The following is an 11,668-nucleotide window of genomic DNA, read 5'->3' on the forward strand; positions in this document are numbered from 1 at the left end:
GCTCAATTCACTAGTATTTAGCGATGCCGAGTACATCTAGTCGGCATGTGACCACATGCATGCAAGTTACATACTTCTGGTGATTTGACCACCCGCTCTCATCAGAGAATCCTGGCAGCATGCAGTGCGCACTCTGAAAGGATGGAGTGCATCGAAAGACCGAGCAACCCCTTCAAACACAGGGCAAGATGGCACATAAATATTCAAATTCAGTTCTGTCAAGATGGTAACTGATACAAGTGCACCATTCAGCTTGATTGGATTCCTTAGTGCAGTTGTTTTCCAGTTCAGGAAGTTGCATATATATGTGCTGCATATAATGTAAGTCTAGACTGCTGGTTTAGATGGCAGCCATTTCTGCCTCACACATCTCTTCACCACTAGCAGAAAGGCAAAAGTTAATAAAATAATTGTTGTTCTCTCATTGCCCAGAAAAGTTGCTTCCGATGTCCTGCAGTCAAGAGTGTAGAGATAGTCTGGTCCCTTACTTATAGTTTTTATTAGTAGCAACAATGGACTCTGGTACCTAAAGAGGTCATGGAGTTTTTAAAGTTGATTCTACTAGCGAATTAAAGGAGTTATCCACTACCGAATAACCCCTACTTAAATGCTAAAAAGTGTTCATAGTAAAATAAAAAATATATACTCATCTCCTATACCAACACAGTTCCAGTGATATCTATCTATAGTACAGACCAAAAGTTTGGACACACCTTCTCATTTAAAGATGTTTCTGTATTTTCATGACTATGAAAATTGTACATTCACACTGAAAGCATCAAAACTATGAATTAACACATGTGGAATTATATACTTTACAAAAAAGTGTGAAACAACTGAAAATATGTCTTATATTCTAGGTTCTTCAAAGTAGCCACCTTTTGCTTTGATGACTGCTTTGCACACTCTTGGCATTCTCTTGATGAGCTTTCAAAGTTATGAAAATACAGAAAAATCTTTAAATGAGAAGGTATGTCCAAACTTTTGGTCTGTACTGTACGAAAGGCTATATAAACTTGTTGATATCAATCAACTGCATGGGATTGAGTTTTGTAAAGCCCAACATCTTCAAAAGATGAGCTCAAGCTCAAAAATAAAGGCAAAAGCAGTTCTCAACTTAACCATTCAGATAAAGTATTATGAAAAGGAAAGGGTAATTTAAGAGATCTGCATCAACCTTGAAAAAAACAAAAACAAACATTCAGTTTATGTACTTGATATGGGATGACAGCTACATCATTATGGTGTCAAGGTGTTTCCACACATTTCTTGGTATATTTGGGCAATTTACTGGCATTTTTACCCTAAAGTTACAGACCTAGACAAATTAATTCAACGCATCAAATATTGGTGGAGGGTGCCTTCGTGGTACAGCCAGTTGATAATGGGCTTTTACATGGTGTGAACAAAAGTCACATGTCTTACCTTGCATAGACTGAGTTGGTTTATAGTGGATAGACACATGATGAATGAGATCCTGCATGTTGAGGAATGTACGGTTACAGCCATATGTAGAACATCTGTGACCCTTTTCTGTGCAAGATAAAAAGATATAATAATAAATAATAATAATATGAATATCCCTACATACATTACAATATTTAAAAGGGGGGTTTCCTCCAGGCTATACAAGAACCCATTACCATAGAAAACCCCATCACTGTAGAAAGTGGAAAATCATCCTTAAAGGGGATGTCCAGCGAATGTCCAGCGAAGATGGATAGGCGATAACTTATAGATTTCAGGTCCCAGTGGTCAGATCCCACCAAAGATTGCTAGAACCTGACACTCCCATCCCCATCCCCAATGGAGTGGCAGTACATATACCAGCCGCATTACCATTCATTCACTATGGGGCTGCTGAGCGCAGTGCAGTGTTCTGCTTTTTCCAGCAGTCCCATTGAAACTAATGGAGTGGGGCTTGGGCACGCACATTTCCGCTCCATTTTAACAGGGAATTGCCTATCGGTGTGGGTCCCAGCAGTCAGACCCCCATCAATCTATCTCCCATCTTCACTGGACAACTCCTTTAACAAGGATTTGCCTCCTGCATAATGCATTGTTTCACTGATCCCGCATAGAGTATTATTACTTCATGTAGAAGTGACCTTTAGGGCAAGGGAAAAGACCCTGTTGTGACCACTTAAAGCACCAGTCGAGCGGATTTTTTTTTTCAGGGCTGGATTGGAGCTTTAAGTGTAAGCCCCCAACCACCGGCGTCTTCCCCGGTTTTCAGCACCGTCCCGGTGCGCCATCTTGTGAGCGCAGCTTCTGATAGACGGAAGTCAGAAGCTCCGCTCACAAGCTCTCAATACAAGTCTATGCGACTTGTGTTGAAAAGGGACCTCCGGCTCGCTCCAACAGACACTGGAGTGCGCTGGCAGGTCACTTTTCACAGGAGATGGACAGGAGCGGCGGGGAAACCGATGAAGGCAGCGGAAGGCCAGTATGAGACAGGGGACTTACATTTAAAGCACCACTCCAGCAGTGCAATAATAACAAAAAATGCTGGAGTGGTGCTTTAAGGAAGGAAAGGTCCTGCTGTAAATCTGGGATGAAGCAGGCTTAGCAGTTACTGCATTTTTCCGACTTAAGGTGCATCTTATGGTGTGGTGCATCTTTATGTACCTAATAATGTGCTAAAATGTTTACAAGAGTAAGACAATAATACCTTTCTAATATAAAGATCATTACAGGGACATCTCCAGCTTAAACAATGCTACAGTGTGTATGAGAGTGACAGACTATTACAGAGGCATCCATGGCTGACAAAGTGATATATGGAGGACCTGTAGAAGAAAACCGATTGTGGAATAGCTTTGTACTATAGGTGTTAAATGTCAGTTATAGTTACCAATATTAAAGGTGTCTTATTTATTTGTCATGTTAAGGGTTAACTGTGACTGAAATTTATCAGTATACATTATCTGATGCACACACTTTTGGGGAATATTATTGACTAACGCGCCGATGTAGGTTTGATTGTGACTGGATTGACGGAGTGCAGAACTCATCTCTGACGTTTTGTCTAGTGCATGCTAAACCCCTGGAAACGCCTGGTCCTGGAGCTGACACGGCAGGGCTTCTGATACAGACTGGAGCAGGCACACAGGCATTTGGAATTGCTGTAATACCCTTCCTATGTCAGTCCCTCATACAGGAATAGAGCATGTCGCTCCATTCAGTCCTAACTGCAGTTTGGAAAAAATGGGGAATCAAAATCCTCGTTCCGGGGATAGGTGGGTCCCCAGCAGACATTTATCGTTTATTCTATGGATACATGTTTTTCATGGTAAAACTCTTTTTATCATCATTAGGTTGTGTATGAAATAATGTGCTGCAGTTCAATATACTTACTTGAGGGCAAGATGCCCCGCTTCCTGCCTCCTTCTCTTGGTCTCTTAGTTTCAACCTTGACCCCTCTTACAGACTGGGGAGTAGAAGGGACTGTATCTGCAGCTTGTGCCTGTGCAGAGGGCTCTTCTGTTTTTTCCTGAAAATGTGGGTATCATTTTATTAATAGTTTAAAGATGGCACATAATTTACTACAAAACACAAATTAGAGTCTAACCAGCAGCAGTGTAATGCTAATTGTAAAATGCCAAGTATGCATCATGCCATCAATACACGTGAGAACTGGCTCAAATACTATGTTTGATTCTCGTTCACAGATGTCACATTTTCCCACAGATCCAGGCTCACATGTTGCATATTTGATGCAGATTTTTTTCGAGCATTATCTTTAGCAAAATCTTTCTGTAATAGACCGTATTCATATATGCATGTCACAGCTTGAGTAGAAGCCGTGATGCAGGAACCGGCAATAGGTCTCCTGACCTGAACTTGACAGTCTCATAAATGCCTCAGAGACTGTTGAGTTTGGGAGTGTCATAGGTGTGTCGCCACGAAGATCGTCGCGACTCCACAGCCTGACTTCTCACAGCTGAGTTTTTGGTGCTTTGTGTTTTTTTGTTGTGAGGGAGTTAGTTCTCTCTCTGTGCTTGACGAGGCTCAGCCTCGCCCAGCTGCAGTTAATGCTGCAGTATTGGGATTCCTTCAAATACCTGCTGGTCTGATAGGGAAGTTGTCGGTGAAAGCATTTCTTGCAGACCTTCAGAGTGGATCGTTGTTTGGTGGAGTTCGGAGCGAGGAGTATGCGGTGTGGTTTGTTCCCTTCCTCCCTTTATCATTTATCTCCTAACCTGTTGTTGTTCCCTCTGTAATTGTGGTGTTAGTTTTTGTATGCAAGGTGGTTTTTGGTTTTCCCCTTGTACTGTCTCGTTTGTCTAGTACTGTGTTTTGGGCATTTTCTATCCTGTTCCCCATTGTTGTGATTGGGGTCCTTCTCAGGACTAGATTACTTAGGTTCAGGGATATTCAGGAGTTTAGGGTTACGCTGGCGGCCTGGACCTCTGTACCATTAACTGTACCTCCAGGTTAAGGGATTAGTCAGGGCCCCCGTCTAGGGTCAGCTCAGGCCCCTGACCTCCCTGTATGCTGAGACAGCGTGACATTTTCACCGACCGACAAAAAAAATAAAAAAAAAAATTTTTTTTTCCAACCACCATGGATCCAGTAGCCAGTCTAGCTCGGCAGTTGCAGAGTTTGTCCATGGAGTTGGCGGACGTTAAGTCCAAGGTTTTGTGTGCTCTGGAGCAAGCCGGACCAGAACCTAAAGTAGCTCTCCCTGACAGGTTCACTGGGGGGCGGGACAAGTTTTTTGTTTTCCGGGAGGCATGCAAGTTGTACTTTCAGCTGCGGCCTCGGTCATCGGGGAGTGAGGAGCAAAGGGTGGGAATTGTCATCTCGCTCCTACAAGGGGACCCACAATCTTGGGCGTTCTCTCTTCCCCTGGGCTCCCCGGCTCTCCAGTCAGTGGATAGGTTTTTCGCTGCCCTGGGACTCGTATATGATGACCCAGATCGGATCTCCCTTGCTGAATCTAAGTTACGTAGGATCCACCAGGGAGATCGTCCGGCGGAGGAATTCTGTTCGGAGTTCCGTAGGTGGGCCACGGACACCCAGTGGAATGACCCGGCTCTTAGGAGCCAGTTTTGTCAAGGGTTATCTGACAAATTAAAGGATGTGTTGGCACAGTATGACCCTCCCGCCTCACTGGAAGCCGCTATGGCCCTGGCTATTCGCACTGACAGACGGCTTCGGGAGAGGTGCGGGATAACTCCGCCCCCTGGGATGACTCCACCTCCTACACGGTCCCCTCATATGGAGGTTCCCCTGGTCAGTCCAGAGGAGCCTATGCAGTTAGGAGGGACATATTTTCGGGGGAGGGGACCGGCGGTGCACCACAAGACTGGAAGGTGCTTCTTCTGCGGGAGAAAGGGACATTTTATTGGGGGGTGTCCATCCCGTCCTTTGCAGAGTAAAGAGTCGTCGGAAAACTATTGATCCCAGGTTGTGTGGTGGACGGCAATCTGGGAGTAGGTATTTCATCCCTAGGTTCGTCTCAGTTTCTCGTACCGGCGGAGGTGGTGGTGGGTACGATAACTGAGAGGATATCTGTTCTTCTAGATAGTGGGGCCGGGGCTAATCTGGTGGACGCTCGGTTTGCCCGGGTTCAAGGGATGCTATTGAATATGTTGGCTAAACCCATCCCCATATTTTCGATCGACGCCAGGCCTCTCGGTCAGGGAAGTTTTTTGCAAGTGGTGCATAACGTAAATCTTCAAGTGGGGGCGATACATAAAGAACTGTTGTCTTGTTACGTGTTGGAGGGTCTTCCCACTCCTATTGTGTTGGGCCTTCCTTGGTTAACTAAGCATAATCCGGTTATTAATTGGCAATCCAGAGAGATAAGCCAATGGAGTGAATTCTGTAATAAAAACTGCATGAATACGGTCATCGGTGCTGTCACTCCTAGGGTCTTACCTCCATTTCTGGCGGACTTTGAGGATGTATTCTCGGAGAAAGGGTGTCAGGAACTACCTCCTCATCGCGTGTATGACTGTTCTGTAAAATTGCTCCCTGGGGCCAAGTTACCTAAATCTAGGTTGTATAACCTATCTGGTCCGGAGAGGCAGGCCATGAAGGATTATATTTCTGAGAGTCTGGCTAAGGGGCATATTAGACTTTCATCTTCCCCGGTGGCCGCGGGGTTCTTCTTTGTGAAGAAGAAAGATGGAGGCCTACGCCCTTGCCTGGATTTCCGTGAACTTAATCGGATTACGGTCCGAGATCCGTATCCACTCCCACTTATCCCCGATCTCTTTAATCAGATCGTGGGCGCCAAATGGTTCTCTAAGTTGGATCTCAGGAGGGCGTACAATCTGATTAGGATAAAGGAGGGGGATGAGTGAAAGACTACGTTTAACACTCCGGAGGGGCATTATGAGAACCTTGTCATGCCATTCGGTCTGACTAATGCCCCGGCGGTGTTCCAACACTTTGTTAATGACATTTTTCGCCGCCTGGTGGGTCAGTTTGTGGTCATATATCTGGATGACATCTTAATTTACTCGCCTGATCTTGTGTCTCATCAGGAGCATGTTAGGCAGGTGTTACAGATCTTGCGGGATAATAAACTGTACGCCAAATGGGAGAAGTGTGTGTTCACCGTACAAGAACTCCAGTTTTTAGGTTTCCTGGTGTCAGCGTCCGGTTTTCGTATGGACCCAGGGAAAGTGCGGGCAGTTCTTGAGTGGGATCTGCCAGAGAATCTTAAGGCACTACAACGTTTCCTGGGGTTTGCTAATTATTACCGGAAATTCATTCGTAATTTCTCATCCATGGTTAAACCTCTCACAGACATGACAAAAAAGGGGACGGATTTTTCTAGGTGGTCTGACAAGGCTTGTCAAGCATTCTCCTCCTTGAAAAAATGTTTTGCCTCAGCACCCAGACTCATTCAACCTGATGCGTCACAGCCGTTCATTGTAGAGGTAGACGCTTCTGAGGTAGGGGTGGGAGCAGTTTTGTCACAAGGTTCGTCCCCTGGTAAGTGGCGTCCGTGCGCTTTTTTCTCCAAAAAATTGTCGTCCGCTGAGAGGAATTACGATGTCGGCAATAGGGAACTCTTGGCTATTAAGTTAGCTTTAGAGGAGTGGCGCCATTTTTTGGAGGGGGCAGTCCATCCGGTCACAGTCATCACTGATCACAAGAACCTGCTTTATCTGGAGTCTGCAAAACGTCTGAATCCCAGACAAGCCAGGTGGTCGTTGTTTTTTACCAGGTTTAATTTTGTCGTTACATATCGTCCTGGGTCAAAAAATGTGAAGGCGGATGCCTTATCTCGTAGTTTCCCTGGGGCCGGGAATACGGATGATCCGGTTCCTATCCTTCAAGAGGGGGTGGTGGTGTCGGCAGTATGCTCTGAGCTTGAGGAGGAGGTGTTGGAGGCTCAGGGGGCCGCCCCTGTTGGACCTCCAGGGAGACTGTTTGTTCCAGATCAGCTACGACAAAAGGTGATCGAGGCACACCATAACTCAGCTTTGGCTGGACACCCAGGGAGTAAAGCAACTGTGGATCTCCTCTCGCGACGGTTTTGGTGGCCTAACTTACATAAGGAGGTGGTAACTTTTGTTGCGTCCTGTGGGGTTTGTGCGCGCTCTAAGACCCCACATACCCGTCCGTCTGGGGCCCTCTTACCTTTGAAGATCCCGGAGCGTCCTTGGACTCATCTGTCTATGGACTTCATTACGGACCTCCCGCCGTCCTCGGGTAAAACGGTCATACTCGTTGTAGTAGACAGGTTCAGCAAGATGGCACATTTTATCGCTCTTCCTGCTCTTCCTAATGCTAAAACTCTTGCGCAGGTGTTCATTGGAGAGATTGTGAGGCTTCACGGGGTACCCTCCGATGTGGTGTCGGATCGGGGGTCTCAGTTTGTGTCCAAATTCTGGAAGGCTTTTTGTACTCGGCGGGGGATGCATTTATCGTTCTCATCGGCTTTTCATCCTCAGACCAATGGTCAGACGGAACGTCTGAACCAGAGTTTGGAGACATATCTCCGGTGTTTTGTGTCAGAGAACCAGGAGGACTGGGCTTCTTTCTTACCTCTGGCGGAGTTTGCTCTTAATAATAGGCGGAGCGAATCCACTGGTAAGTCCCCGTTTTTTGGGGCATATGGTTTTCACCCCCAGTTTTGTACTTTCAGTAGAGGGGGCTCTTCGGGGGTTCCTGAGGAGGAACGATTTTCGTCATCACTCGCTTCAGTATGGAGAGGGGTACTGAATAATCTGAGTACTATGGGGAACCGATACAAACGTATGGCTGAAAAGAGGAGAGTGTCTGGTCCGGACATAAATGTGAACGATCGGGTATGGTTGTCTACCAAGAATATAAAACTCAAGGTTCCCTCCTGGAAACTGGGTCCCAGGTTCATCGGGCCGTACAGGATCAGTTCTATAATTAATCCAGTGGCATTCTGTCTTGACCTCCCCCCTATGTTTAAAATTCATAACGTGTTCCACAGATCTTTGCTTAAGAGGTATGTGGCGCCAATGATACCGTCACCTTTACCTCCTCCTCCAGTGGTGGTCAATGGAAATTTGGAGTTTCAGGTATCGAAAGTCATCGATTCACGTTTTAGTCGCCGGTCCCTTCAGTACCTGGTTCATTGGAAAGGGTATGGTCCTGAGGAGAGAATGTGGGTTCCTGCGTCAGATAATAACGCAGACTGGTTAATTCGGGCCTTCCACACGACTCACCCGGATAAACCTGGCCCTGAGGGTCCGGAGGCCCCTCGTAGAAGGGGGGGGGGTACTGTCATGGGTGTGTCGCCACGAAGATCGTCGCGACTACACAGCCTGACTTCTCGCAGCTGAGTTTTTGGTGCTTTGTGTTTTTTGGTTGTGAGGGAGTTAATTCTCTCTCTCTGTGCTTGACGAGGCTCAGCCTCGCCCAGCTGCAGTTAATGCTGCAGTATTGGGATTCCTTCAAATACCTGCTGGTCTGATAGGGAAGTTGTTGGTGAAAGCATTTCTTGCAGACCTTCAGAGTGGATCGTTGTTTGGTGGAGTTCGGAGCGAGGAGTATGCGGTGTGGTTTGTTCCCTTCCTCCCTTTATCATTTATCTCCTAACCTTTTGTTGTTCCCTCTGTAATTGTGATGTTAGTTTTTGTATGCAAGGTGGTTTTTGGTTTTCCCCTTGTACTGTCTCGTTTGTCTAGTACTGTGTTTTGGGCATTTTCTATCCTGTTCCCCATTGTTGTGATTGGGGTCCTTCTCAGGACTAGATTACTTAGGTTCAGGGATATTCAGGAGTTTAGGGTTACGCTGGTGGCCTGGACCTCTGTACCATTAACAGTACCTCCAGATTGAGGGATTAGTCAGGGCCCCCGTCTAGGGTCAGCTCAGGCCCCTGACCCCCCCCCCCCCCTCTGTACGCTGAGACAGCGTGACAGGGAGACCAGCAGTTTTTCCGTGACACACGGATGTGAGAATGCAGCCTTAGGTCTCATATGTATGGCAAAATTTTGGTATTTGTAAGCCAACACCAGGAGTGGGTCCCAAAGACAGAAAAGAGGTTACTGTATATTCACACAATTGTTTTTTTTTTTTTTTTCCAACACCAGATTTGGACAGAGTCCGCACCATAAACCACCTGAAAAAGTGATCAGAAAACTCCCAAAAGAATCTTCCTACTCATTTCTATACAAGAAAGACTTTGCTTTTGAGCATTTTTTAAGTGGATGGAAATCTGATTATAAAAGTACTTGTTTTACGCATGACCTGTCACATGACTGAATGACGTCATGGAAGGTCCTTTTACGCCATCGCGAGCCACGACGTACCGAATAGAAGACTGAGGACCATCAGAAGGTGAGTATAATGTGTTTTTTATTTAACTTTTTTTTTTTTTTTTTTTTTTTTTACAGGTACTATGGTACCCTGGTCTGGAGGAGAGTCTCCTCTTCTCCAGACCCGGGTACCATCCGCACATTGAAACGCATGGAATCCGCATCTGCACATGTAGTCATGGGGATATTAAGCGATTCAATGTCGGTGAAAACGCAGCGATTATGCAAAATAATTGGAAGTGCTGCGTTTTTTTTCTGCAATGATAATCCGCAGCGGACACTTCCGCAGCATGTGCACAGCACATGCGGATTATCATTGGGGAACATGGCAGGCCTTCTACCATGCGGTTTTTAAGCGTTTCTACAGCGGAATTGCCGCTGCGGAAACGCTTAAAAAAACGCGTAGTGGGCACACAGGCTTAGTCTATGAGCGGCTCGTTCTGGCTCTCGTAGACTTACATTACGTAGTCACTTCTGGATCTCTCAGCAAATATTGGAGGAATCCAGCAGGGCACAGACTGCTGAAAATAAACGGAATGGCGCTGATAACAGAAGATGATGGTGGCTGGTAAATATTTTACTGAGGGCAGGGTACTTAGGTTAGTGTCACCACTCCATGCTGGAGTGCTTGCTTTAAGCCGCTCCGCCATGCACATTAGGTTTATAGTGCTCTGAAGGTAGCAGGCACCTGCATTAGGGCTGGCTGTCAGTCAGGACCGGTGGTGCGCTTACAGCCGCCTCTGTGTATACTCGCAGCGGTGACTGAACTGACGCCATGCCGCGCCTGTGACTGAAACCAGAACACTGTGGGGGATGGGGTATAAAGGTCATTTCTCCCGGCAGCGTTCAGCTAAGTGCAGGCGCCGGGCAGCATAACCCCCATATCTGAAAGTGAATTTTTTTCTGGTGACAGTCTTTTCCATGACAGGGTCCCTTTAAGTAGGATAGAGAGATATATATATATATATATACTTCGAGTACCCAGCACAGACCACCATGGTAACCACTAGCTGAAGTACTAAGCTGCCATGGTTTATGTGGGCACTTTATGGGGGGTACCTAGGCAGGATTTAGAGGCGTCTCTAGCCTGCAGAGCAGCCATTTGTACAATGTCCTGTGTGTGAGGTAAAAGCACGGAGGAGGGAAGCCAACCATCGGCCCCAGCCAATGAGAAGCGAGGACGATCTACTTAACCCCTTCCCAGCCCGCCTAAATAGGAGCGCGTGATACAGCTCATGTGTACAGCGGGGGGGCTGCCGCCATAATTACACGGTGTATACATGTACGGGCACAGCCCTGCTAATGCGTCCTCGGGCGGCTCTCCGCTGACACTCACCATGGCTCGTGCTGGGGCCGCCTCACAGGTCGTTATGTATCCGGCAGACGATTCTTCTCACCGCTCTGTCACGTTGTAGCCATTTTGGGTGCAGTGATAACGCGAGATTATGGAGGGCGGAGGGGAGGACGCTGCTGCTCGCTTGGGTGGGGGATGGAAGCTTTGTGAGCTGTGGCTGTGTATACATAACTGCTTACTAATTGCCTCAGTGAGGAGGAACCTGGCGGCCATGACATACGTGCGTGTGTGCACGACACTGCAAGCCAGAGCCGCCATCCCGGGGGTGTGATAATGGCGGACGCTGCACATGGGGTGTGTGTGTGGCGGAAGGAAAAGCAGCACTGTCTGCTCTGCGCCCTACACACAGTATGGGCACTATGTGGCCTGCTTATAAGGACTGCTGCTGGGCGGATAACCCACACACAAGAAGATGTCATATGAAAACGTGCTTTTATAGGGGTGGCTTCCCAATAAAATTAGAATCTATTTTTTTCTTGTATGTCTTACATTAGTATAATTGCAAAAACTTGCAACTTTGTAATCTTCAAAATTATAACTTTAGGGTTAATTGCTCATT

At 46.7% G+C, this 11,668-nt stretch overlaps 1 protein-coding gene across 1 annotated transcript in view; it reads right to left on the reverse strand.

Moving 5' to 3' along the window:
• Positions 1–11,375, reverse strand: part of ZNF414 (zinc finger protein 414) — a 33,621-nt gene extending 22,246 nt beyond the window's left edge. The window contains 3 exon segments of the mRNA XM_073686284.1: positions 1,426–1,533; positions 3,358–3,493; positions 11,092–11,375. Of these exon segments, the coding sequence (XP_073542385.1) occupies positions 1,426–1,533; positions 3,358–3,493; positions 11,092–11,367 (520 nt within the window). The 5' untranslated portion in view covers positions 11,368–11,375.
• Between the last annotated feature and the right edge of the window lie 293 nt (positions 11,376–11,668).

This window comes from Phyllobates terribilis, unplaced genomic scaffold (assembly GCF_046119375.1).
Source record: "Phyllobates terribilis strain yellow unplaced genomic scaffold, ASM4611937v1 Scaffold_1__5_contigs__length_1240528914, whole genome shotgun sequence".
NCBI classification, from domain to species: domain Eukaryota; kingdom Metazoa; phylum Chordata; class Amphibia; order Anura; family Dendrobatidae; genus Phyllobates; species Phyllobates terribilis.